Source organism: Malus domestica, chromosome 02 (genome assembly GCF_042453785.1).
Source record: "Malus domestica chromosome 02, GDT2T_hap1".
NCBI classification, from domain to species: Eukaryota; Viridiplantae; Streptophyta; class Magnoliopsida; order Rosales; family Rosaceae; genus Malus; species Malus domestica.
In genome coordinates this window covers 3921780-3933340 of record NC_091662.1, presented here as the reverse complement: position 1 = coordinate 3933340, position 11561 = coordinate 3921780, and the positions used below count along the sequence as shown (strand labels likewise).

Here is an 11561-nt window from a genome sequence, read left to right as displayed (position 1 = left end):
TTTTGCAGCTTTCTGTTTTTGGCTTTTTTCACCAAAAACTGTGAAAAAAAGCTGAAGCTGAATGTTTACCAAACATAAAAAAGTTCCTAGCTTTTTTTGATAGCCACTTTTTTTCTTCAGAATTACCTCAGTACCAAACTAGGGCTTAGTTTGAGGGTTCCACCCCATTCTTTCGGGTGGAAGACAGATAAAAGGTAAGTAGGGTTTGCCATAGCATTATTCTTCTTCGAAGGTGCATCGACCGTTGTGTGAGTAGCTGAGGCTATAAGTAATGGCATTTCTCGTTAAGATAACAAGATTCAAGCTTGCTTGTGGGACGTGCTTGTTTTCTACTGCTATATGGTGCTGTTTTATTTTCATTATCTGTTTATCATTTATCTAAAAAGAAAATAGGAAACCCTAGAGAGAATCAGTGGCGGAGCCAGAAATTTAAGATAATGGGGTCAAAAAATAACTTTCAAAAATCAATCATACTTTCATTCATAATTGTCCACGACGTGTTCTCATATTTTGGAAACGTCGTATTACAACATCATTACTAATAGAATCATATACATCTTTCTCAATGTACACAATCAAACTATCATTCAACCATTGATCACCCATCCTATTACGATGTGGATTCTTCACAATTTTCATCACCAAAAAAAGCTCTTTCAACTGAAGCAGTCGCAACAGGTAAAATCAATGCTAATTTCACTAGCAAGTACACCAGGGGATACTGTCTATCCCTATTTGTCTCCACCAACTTTTGTGCAAGGTTATTAATTCCTTTCAAAGTAGAAAATTCATTATGCAAACGCATATCAAATATATAATTCTTCAGTTCATCTTCAAGAAGTGTGAGCTCCATATCAGAAAAATCCTTTGGATAAAATTTAGTAAGTCGAACTAACTTTTCAATGTCAAAAGCTGAGAATGAGTCATCTGGGCTTAAGCATGCAACACAAAGAAGCAACTCTGTACTTGTCTCATTAAAACGATTGTTCAACTCTTGAAGTTGCTTATCAATAACATCAATAAAGAGATCAACACGGTAGTGATGAAGGTTTGTCAAATTTTCAACTCTACGTCGTGACCTCCCTCGAGCTACAAAGATGTCATTCATATCAGGAATATCAATATCATGCTTGCCACAAAAAGAAGAAACTTTATCAAGCCAAGCATCCCATCCATTATCCCTCATCGCTTGTAGTTGTTGCTTACATGCTTTGACTAAAGCCATAGCACTCACTATATCGAGATCTTTCTTTTGCAATGCATGTGACAACACATTTGTGATTCCCAATATTTCTTTCATCAAAAAGAGACTAGAGACAAAATCAAAAGATTGCAAAAGATTCAACAGAATATCTGCTTCACCTCTTTGATCAAGACTTACACCATCATCTACAATCATCTCAAGCACCTCAATTACAGAAGAAAACATATTAACCAAGCTTACCAAGGTACCATAGTGTGAGCCCCAACGTGTATCACTTGCACGTTTAAGACTAGTTTCTTGGTTCAAGCCTTGCCCACTTGGAATCTCATAATCTTGAATAGCTTCCATAACTTTGGTTTGTTGTCTTTCTCTAACCATGTCTCGACGTTTACATGATGCTCCGACAATAGTAACGACATTATTAACCAAGCATAAAAAAGAGCCAATTTGAATATGATTTTTCGCCACGGCTACAAGAGCAAGTTGAAGTTGATGTGCAAAGCAATGAATATAAAATGCACTTTCATTTTCTTTCAAAATAAGTGTCTTAAGGCCATTAAACTCACATTGCATATTGCTAGCCCCATCATAACCTTGTCCACGCAATCTAGATATGCTTAATCCGTTTATAGAGAAGAATTGATCAATTGCCTCTTTAAGTGAAATAGCAGTGGTATTAGGAACATGCTTTATGCCCACAAATCTTTCAACTACTTGTCCGTTGGTATTCACATAGCGAAGTACAACTACCATTTGCTCCTTGACTGATATATCACGCGATTCATCAACCAAAACAGAAAAGAAAGCATCATCACCAATATCAAACATGATAGCATTAGTGGTTTCACATGCTGCTGCATACACAAGATCTTTTTGAATATCAGGTGATGTTAACTTGAGATTTTCAGGAGCATTTTTAAACACCACATCTTTAATACCCTCATTATGATCTGCGAGAAACTTCAAAAGCTCAAGAAAATTACCCTTATTGCTTGAATCTTCACTTTCATCATGACCGCGAAAAGCAAGACCTTGTCGCAATAAAAAGCGAATGCAATTAAGTGATGCATTCAAACGAGTGCGATAATCAATACGTGCTTGATCCGACTGCTTGTGAACAATTGTTTGAATATGTTGATTCTGATTCATTAAAGCTTCACAATGAAGTAAAGCTTGGTTGTGAGCACTATTAGGGCCTCCAACATGAACTCGAAGTCAACATTTTTTCTTCCAATTATGAAAACCTTTACTAGTAAAATTGTCATTACCTGCTTGGTCTGGAATCTCTAGCTTGAAGAGATAACAACTTCGACAAAAAACAGCATTTTTGGATATGTTATACTCCAACCAAGTAGGAAAGTCATCGAACCATTTCGGATTGAAACGGCGTTGTACTCCTGCAAATGAAGTATATGGAAATTGATGGGTTCGAGGTTGAACCAATTCCCTTTGTAAATAAGCTCTTCGAACCTGATCTCTAATATTTGGATCATATTCTGATATCCGGAGTCGAAGCCCAGGATCTCCTGGAAGATTTGCCAGTATACTTTCTATGTTATTTTCATTTGAACTTTCAGGAATATCCGTTGTAGAGGGTGAGATGTTATCTTTGGTTGATTTTCTCTTAAAACACCTCTCCATAACTGTTTTAAATAAAACCAAAAAGACTTTCAACAACATAATATAACTAAGTTCAGGATTCCCGAAATATTTTGTGTATTTCGGGATTTCCCGAAACCGAACCTGCATTAAAAATTTAAAATCAGAGACTGGTGAATCGATCAAAATTGAAACCCTAACCTTGATTTATCGGAGTCTGATTGTGAGAGGATGGGTGGGTCTTTGAATTCGAGAGGAGAGACAGAAAGAGTCTGATAGGAGAGAGTCTCTTCTTCTCGGAACCTCGATCATTTCCATCCGAGAGACACTTTGTCCAAGGAGTGAGTCTTTAGACACATTTCTGCAACTTTCCTTATTTTAATGTTATATAATAATCAAAGTTTGCAATTTGCTTGATTGTAATTTAGACAACACACAACAGTCATGTGCTTTTCTGCACACTTTGATTATTTTAGTAATATATAATTGATATTGCAGTTTGCTTTTCTGCACATTCGCTGGAGCTGTTGCAAAGCTGCTGTTGCAGTGCTATTAAAGGGGTCAAATTTTTATTTAAAGGGACAAATTACAGATCCATTGGGGTCAAGGGAGCCCAATGCCCCCGCATTGGCTCCGCTACTGGAAAGAATGATAACCAAAATGCTTTGTTTCTTTGTCACACACAAAAACTGCAAACAATAAATGCATTACCATAATTATTAAGGTAGATTTTTAGTTTATAAGAAGGACTCTATGGCAATTTGCTTGCCTTGGAAATTAAAGGAATTTTAATCATATCATTTGAACAAGAAATGATCAACAAATATTTTGGGTTAGTGACAAGTCATATGAAATAATCAAACAAGAAAATGGAGATTTCGTAGTTTCCAATTGGCACAAATTTGTTATAAACTAATCCAAACAAGTCACAACATACGTAAACTTGAATTTGTTATAAATAATTGGTTGAGGTGAAAACAACAAAAAAGATTTATCCCACTAAATGAGGTCGGTTATATGAATCCTAAAACACCACAATACTCAGTTTTGTGTCAAATCTTCCATTAGCTCAAAGTATTCCATATATTTTCTTAAAGTCTCTTTCCAAAACAAAAAAGATAGAAACCAATTGTATATAGTTAATTAGACTAAAGAAATTGAGTAACGAGTCATGTACAATAATTCTTACGTCGTCAGCACACAGAAGTGATCATTGAAACAAGGATAAAATTTGAAGATTTCACTTGAGGTCCTGCACTCCAACCGTTAGTTGAGATTCATAAGACGTTAAATATATCTGCAACTGACGATAAGAATGATGAGCTTGCTTAAAAAACTGTACGGTATTGAATTTAGAGAATTGGACCGATAGGTTTGGACGGACTGGATTGGACATCGATCAGTCCAAGGTTCAAGACTAACAATGGGCCGGGTAACCAATGTCCATCATTTACAAACCCATTCGGGTAACCCGAAACCTTTCGTTGTTCTAAATTCTAAGCCATCAGCCAAATTAGGGTTTTTCGTTCAGCCCTCGGAGCTCATCCCCCTTCCCTCTAATCTCTCTCACTTCTAAATTTGAATTCTTCGGAAACAAACAATCTACAAGAATTATATAACTTTCCAATTTCCCCACACAAAGATCCGCAATTTGTTTGGCATCATTGGGTATTAGGGTTCGAGCTGCTGTGAAGCTACCGATTTTGTGCTCCAATGGACGACATGGAAGACGACCCAAGGTACCATCCGAAATCCTACTCTGCAAACCACCATAACTCTTCTGGTCGCCGGAAAATCCACACCCGAAACACCCAATATTCTCGTCCGGTTCCCAACCGATACGCGGAGGATGACGACGACGAATTGGACGATTTTGACGAAGGAAATGGCCGGGAAGACCAATACAATGACGAGGAAGACGAGCACAGACATGGGTTTAATCGGAATTTTGACGCGGAGGAAGATTTTGAAAGGCACCCAAAGAAGAGGAAGGTGAAGAATTTGGAATCAAGGTACGAGTTTGCCCCTCGGGTGAGATTGCCGAACCGGGAACCGGGTTTTCGTGCTGAAGAGGAGTGGACGGAGCACGCGGTTTTTATGCTGTTGGAGGTTTGGGGTGATAGGTTTCTTCAGCTGGGGAGGAAGAGTTTGAGGTCTGATGATTGGAATGAGGTAGCATACAAAGTCTCAGAGGCGTCGAAGATTGAGAGGACCGAGACGCAATGTAAGTCGATGTTGGATATGCTTAAGAGGAAGTATAAGAAGGAGAAGGAGAAAATGGAAGAAATGGGGTTGAACTCTAGCAAATGGGCTTACTTTAAGAAGATGGAAATGTTAATGGCAGCGTCGTCGAGGCAGGAAACTGGGCTTGCTTGTGGGGTTGATTCTGGGGAGTATGTGTTTATGAACACAAGGGTTTATTTGGAGCGGTCGAATGGGTTCGATGAGATGAGGGATAGTCCTGGTGAGTCAGAGACAGATGATGATGGTGATGAGAATGGGAATGATGATTTCGATGTGTTTCCACCAAGAATGGCTGGGATGCGTGGAGGGGACGGGGATGAAGGGTCTTCGTATAGAGTGTTGGCGGATTCAATTCACAAGTTTGGGGAGATTTATGAGAAGATTGAGAGTAGTAAGAGGCAGCAGATGAGGGAATTGGAGAAGATGAGGAAAAATTTCAACAAGGAATTGGAGTTGCAGAAGAAGCAGATTCTTGAGAGGGCGCAGGTGGAAATTGCGAAAATTCAGGAGGCTGATGATGATGATGATGAGACAGATGTTTCTGTTGACGATCTCAGTGAATGATGCAGGTGAGGGTGTGTGTGGTATCTCCCTTTTGCTTCAACTTAGTTGGCATATTGAATTTCTTGCTACAATTGCATAACATTTGACATTTCGTTATTTCTTTAGATATAATTTTTGTGAGATTATTGTATTATGATATGCTAAGTTTGCTCTGACTGTATAATTTTGTGTATCTAACATTGTGTTGCTAGCTGACCCTACCTAGTGGGAAAAGGCTTTGTTGTTGTTGTAACATTGTGTTGCTCGCTCCAAAGAATTAACGAATTGGTTTTATTCCGCTGTTGAGTTATGTGAATATATGTTGTTTCATGGCATTTTCTCTGTTGATTGAGTAAAAGATACAATTTTGTTGCAGTCATATCGCACATTGTTAGAGATGAGGCTTCAGACTGTCAAACATTAGAACTTCATAGCCTCGTGTTTGAGAGCATTTGACAACATTGTCAAAGTAAGTTCCATTTGTTTGCCAAAGCCTCGACATTGATCAACATTGTTAGAACCGAGGCTTTAGACCGTCTATCATTCTGTTGGCTGTCTAGCTTAGCTAGAAAATCTCCTTAGGCCTGTTGTTGTACTCATGGCTATTCGTTTTCTTCAGCAAATTCTACTTGCCTAATGCGCTACTTCATTGTCCGTTGTAGCAGAATGATCCAGAATACATTTGTATCATTTCTTTGTGTGTGATTTGGAACAAGATGTTGTTAACATAACTCTTCAAGGTCGAATGTTATATTGACCGGATTCAAAAAACCATCTTCTTGTTAATGAAATTTCTAAATTTGTCCTAATTTCTTGCCGCAGGACTTGTGATGATCGAGAAGGATGGGGACATCAACAACTGTTCTCAACTGTTTCGGAGATGAACTTATCCTCCCGGCTCAAGTAAAGAATGCGCTAACATCTCATAAAAACTTTATTATGTAATTTGATAGCACAGGGGCTTTTGATTAACTTGCAAGACATGCGTATCTAATCTGTTACTGTCATATCATCTACTGTTATCTTTTAGTTTTATGAAATTATTTTTGTTCTGGTAATATGTCGCGAAATTTGATTATAATTAAAATTTTCTGTGAAAAATGTTGTAAGCTAAAATAAGAAATACTCACAGGTCCAAAACCGGGCTAGACCGGAGATCCGACGACTAAAGCATCGCCGGAATATTAATCTTCAATTTTAAGAAGTTTATGGTAGTATTTTCTTCAATTTTTTACAAACTTTCTTCTGGAAATAGCTCCTCCTTGATTGAAGGAGCTATCCACTGTATCTGAATGTGTGTTATCTCCCAAAGATCGTCACCCTCCTTCGGCACTAAAATCTCCTTCTCCTTCATCTCCGTAATCAACTTTCTCAGCAACTCCGGCACAACTTCCGGCAGTTTTGATTCACCATACGATCCCAAATCCGCCTTCATACATGTGTCCATCCTTCTCAACACTCCTAACCAAAATGTCCGAAAGCCGCTGCATTGCGAAATTGGTATCAGAAACTGCAAGTACACATCTGTGAGGAGCTCCAATGCAATCTTCAAGGTCCCTTCCATGCCTCTCATCTCCTTCTCTGCGTTCTCTCTTCGTGAGTACTCCAGCATCTTTTCGTGCAGATCATCCACCATCGCGAAGATAAGGAGGTTGAAACAGTTGATACAGTTGGTTGGTGTGAATTCTAGTTCCTCAGCAAGTTGGAAACTTCTTTTAAGAGACAAGACTGCATGGTTTCTTATTTCTTCTCGCCGAGCTAGGCTGGTCTTTCGGAATGCCTCCCCTAGCTTGACAAACAAATTCATGGTAAAGTTGTTAGAGCCGAAACCTTTCGAGTCTTCTAAGGAGGAGGTACTAGTGTTGCTCGCGATGCTGTAATTGTTCCCGGGATCTGAGTAATGATTTCTGTACCATTGGATCAACAAATTTACAGAATCCGCTAATAGGTCAAGTATCTTCAAGTTCTTCTCTGATGGGCTGTTTTTTAGAGCAATGAAACCAAAGGCACAGTCAATGAAGTAAGCATAATTTGTCCGCGATACATGGGTTCCATCGGACATCACCATGATCAGAGTCTCAACTCCCTGCTCATAGGTGTCAGGGTGTCGCCCGGAGACTGATAACAAGTGGAGAACTGACTTCCATCCGAGTTGGGTTTGCAAATTGGCAGGGTACTCAACGAGAATCTTGTTTAATGATTGTGTAATGGACTCGCTGCAAGTGTCGAGAATTTCTTTTTCCAGCTTCCACATTAGATTTATCGACTTGAAAATGAGCTCCTCGGGGACTCTGTCAGGTTGGTATGTGCCAAGGAGCTTCAGACAGACCTTGAAGAGGCCTACAATGGCCTTTTCAGCAAATGGGATTGGGGAGAACATCGGAAACTGAGCAACCGCCAGCAGATAATCATTAAAACTAGACCAAAATGCTTGGAATCTATGGACGTTGGCCAAAGAGATGGCAACCATCAAATCCCAGCAGAACTCAACGGCCTCTTCTTCTTCAACAGGTGTGCTAAACTTCTGCCCTTTCCCTGCAGCTGCATATATTAGCGAACGCCCGAGGTTCAGCAAAGAGTCCTCAGGAAAGTTTGAACTAGTGCTGAAGATGTTCCCAATTCGGCATTGTTTGATAACCTTCAGGTTCTGTTCAAATTCACTCATGCCAAGAGATACAGCATCTTCCGGACTCTCTAGTGATAGAAAATGTGAGAATCGACTAATCATGCCAGAAGCCTGTCGTCCTCCAAATTTGGGATCGTGACCAGGGAAGATTACACCCGATTCAGATGTAGGTTGAGCATCAGATGAGGTGGAAGCATCAAATTCGAGAACATTTTGGGGAAGGAGTTTAAGCCTCTTGAGTTTCAACAAACAGTCCACAATGTTCCTCCAACCCCCTCTGATTGACTCTCCAAAGTTGTTTGCGATGGTGAAAACAGCGAGTGTAGCCATTCTTGGCTTCAAATCTTTGCTAAAAGCAAAGAGTGTTTCTTCTGCAGAGGCGTAAGGATTAAGCAGCGTGGTGAATCTCGAGAAGGTGGCAATGAGCTCATCGAGTGTGTCCTCCAGTCCATACTGCGCTATCCTGGCTACCGAGAATAATCCTTCAATGCATTCATGGAGCAACTCCTCTTCTTCAGCTTGCTCGAAAAATGCAGAAATAGTAGCGACTGAAGGGCCAGCGATGCAAGCAAACATGTCTCTTCCTAGCCGACGATCAAAATCACACAGAATGAAAGGCTGCACTGTTTTGGAACAGTTCATCAACTCAATCCATCTGCTCGGGTTCATTAGTACTGTCATACCAGATTGACCAAAAAGCGTGATTGCATTGTTCGATATGGATTGGAAAAGCTCAGACAGATACTCTCTAGGAAGATCCTTCCCTCCATTGATTGCCCTATTATTCCTGATGAACTCTTCTTCCGTCATCTTCTTCTTTACTTGCGGATTGTGCTGGTCAGTATTGAGCATAATGAGAGAGTAGCAAAGAATGAATACAGTATCTTTGTTCACAAAAACATCTGCAGACTGCTGCTCAAAAAAACTCTCTGAAAACGCTTCGAGAATCCTCTGAATCTTCTGGGACTCTCCTGGCAAACGGAAAGTCTCCAGATAAGTTCGGAGAGCACTATCGAGATTCATGCCTGAAAATCCAAAGGCTCCCGTGAATTCTTTAAGTACTTTGATGTGAAACTCATCAGGATCACCAAGATAATCGCCTATCATCGTCTTGTCAAGCCCAGGAGTGTAACGAAAGAAATAAGCCAAAGTCTTTGGATCCGGAGGGTCAGAGACTAAGTTGGAAAGCTTCAAGTACTCCATTCCCTTCTTTTCGTCGCAATTAAAATGGTGTCCGGCAATCAATATTTTCCTCTTCTGCGCTTTCCTCAGCCTTACAAATTGCACCCAAGCTTCTGAATCATCTTTTGGTTTGTCTTCCCAAAACGGCGTATACTCTCTGATCTCAATCGGGTAGGGTCCAGACGGGCTTGTATCATTTTCTTTATCAATACTGTCTGCAATGTTGTGGATCATGATAACTAACCCTTCAAAGGCTTGTATCTGTAAAGTTGTCAAAGGGCTTGCGACCGGAAAGGACAGCTTGCAAAGCAACTTCCCTATCTCCTCGAACACATTATGGCAAAGCGGATCACAGTCGTAGTTCACATAGACCTCTACGACGAATGTCAGTTGTCTGCAGAAATTTATAATCCCTTCAAGTGCAACCTCTTGAAGTTGGATTGACACTCCGGGAGCTGAAACTCGAAACAGCACAAACGTGAAGAACGCTTCTAACTGAAGACGAATGAACCTGCAAAAACAAAGCAAAGAATTCCCAAATAGAAGTGTGAAAATTAGAACAGGAAATATAGGCATCTTGAAATGAACCCGAAAACCTCACCTCCGAAGAAAGTGATACATGTTCAAAACCGTACTGCAAATCATGGAAAAAACAAGCGGGCTTGAACGCGTGCCGTAGTGAACCAAATGGTGAAAGAGATCGTCTTTCATCATCCTCAACAACTTCGAATGCGACCCGATTCCATCCCCGCTCAAATCGATCGCGGAGTTGATCAGAACGAGAGCGAAAAGCTGCACATCCTCGTTGGCAGTTTGCACAGTAGACCCTTGATCTGTCTCAACCACCTGAACCACATTCAACAAAGAACACAAGAAGTGAAAAATATCAACCGCACACCGGATCCCATATCCGGAATCCATAGTCCCATCGTCTGCATCGGCGTCCTCGGTGTCAGTACTGGCCAAGCTCTCGTCATCCCTGAAATCAATTTCCGGCAACCGCGAAAAAATGATCTGGATCAGCTCGTGCATTGTGTACCTCGCACTTCGCATTAGCAAGTCTCCTCTGTTCGCCGATTGCTGAACCACCTGAAAACAGGTGTTCACAATTGTGCACACTGACTGATCGGAGAGCAGAACCGAAGCTCGGTGGTTCATGATTCCGGTCAGGACCTGAAGGATGCTCAGCATCACGGCGTCCTCGTTGACAGAATCGGTCCTTTCGAGCCGGCACGTGGTGATGGATGTGACCATGGTGTTAATAGCTTCTTTCGCCCCCGGAGTCTTCTCGTCGAAGACTCCGAGCTTGATAATCTTCAGCGTGGCGGAGAGGGCGACGCGAGTGGCAGCGGCGTGGACGTCCTCGCTTTGGATGACATCCAGGAAGGGGGAGAGGTAGATGGAGGGGTCTATTGTGCGCCATTCCTGCTGGGGATTGAAGATCAGGGCGCGGAGGGATTTTAGGGATTGGAGAAGGGAAGGGTCGATGGTGTCTTCCGGGGCGGCGAAGCAGTGGGAAGTCGGGTTGAGGGGACGGCGGATGACGGCAAGGACGGCGCCGAGTTCGGTGTTTAGCATGCACGACAATCCCAGCTCTTTCCTCTTGAATTTTGTTTGCTTGTTCCGGCTCGATTTGCCGTTTTCTTCACTGATCGGATCTTTCTCCATGCATGGCAGTCTCAGGGGAGGAGGGGAGAGAGAAGAACGAACAAATTTCAAAAAACGGTTAAGTTAGTTGTGTGGTTCTAGTGCTGCGGAAGGACCATTTTGGGTTTCTGGTGTCAACTACCGACAGTGTTACTTAAAATGCAAGAGTGAAATAGGAGGGTGTTTTGGTCATTTGAAAAAGTTATACAAAACCCGAATTTCCCGGGAAAACAAGAGGTTTGTTTAATTTCTAATTGGTTTTGGGTTTTTAGTTAATTTGTGGTTTAGGATTGATAATTGATGGTTTCTACCACATTTATCTCCTCCTTTTCTTCCTTTTCCGTTAAGGGGACATTTCAGGATGCAATTTAGCAAAATACAAAGATGCGACAGTGATTAATTAGACCCTAAATATAAGGTTACATGATAGAGGCAGTGAAAACCGAAAATTTTTACGCCAGAAGCTACATAATTCTTGTGATTTTTGTCAGTCGACCGATCAATACAAGCTCTTAT

At 41.0% G+C, this 11561-nt stretch overlaps 3 protein-coding genes across 3 annotated transcripts; 1 reads left to right on the top strand and 2 right to left on the bottom strand.

Moving 5' to 3' along the window:
• Positions 1–610: 610 nt before the first annotated feature.
• On the bottom strand, positions 611–2774 carry LOC103430053 (uncharacterized). Its single transcript, XM_070809542.1, has one exon. The coding sequence runs from the start codon at positions 2351–2353 to the stop codon at positions 611–613; it is 1743 nt and encodes a 580-aa protein (XP_070665643.1). The 5' UTR covers positions 2354–2774.
• A 1490-nt stretch (positions 2775–4264) lies between these two features.
• On the top strand, positions 4265–6648 carry LOC103415783 (trihelix transcription factor ENAP1). Its single transcript, XM_070814051.1, has 2 exons — positions 4265–5616; positions 6413–6648. The coding sequence occupies exon 1, from the start codon at positions 4517–4519 to the stop codon at positions 5609–5611; it is 1095 nt and encodes a 364-aa protein (XP_070670152.1). The 5' UTR covers positions 4265–4516; the 3' UTR covers positions 5612–5616; positions 6413–6648.
• Positions 4936–11219, bottom strand: LOC103449147 (ARF guanine-nucleotide exchange factor GNL2-like). Its single transcript, XM_008388437.4, has 2 exons — positions 10000–11219; positions 4936–9909 (listed from the first exon to the last, which is right to left on the bottom strand). Exons 1-2 carry the CDS (start codon positions 11064–11066, stop codon positions 6822–6824), a joined length of 4155 nt encoding a protein of 1384 aa, XP_008386659.3. The 5' UTR covers positions 11067–11219; the 3' UTR covers positions 4936–6821.
• Positions 11220–11561: the final 342 nt, after the last annotated feature.

Coding starts and splice junctions, on each gene's coding strand:
- LOC103430053 (XM_070809542.1), bottom strand. CDS start 2,353: ATGAATCAGAATCAACATATTCAAACAATTGTTCACAAGCAGTCGGAT.
- LOC103415783 (XM_070814051.1), top strand. CDS start 4,517: ATGGACGACATGGAAGACGACCCAAGGTACCATCCGAAATCCTACTCT.
- LOC103449147 (XM_008388437.4), bottom strand. CDS start 11,066: ATGGAGAAAGATCCGATCAGTGAAGAAAACGGCAAATCGAGCCGGAAC. Junction 9,910..9,999: donor ATGTATCACTTTCTTCGGAG/GTGAGGTTTTCG, acceptor TTGTTTTTGCAG/GTTCATTCGTCTTCAGTTAG.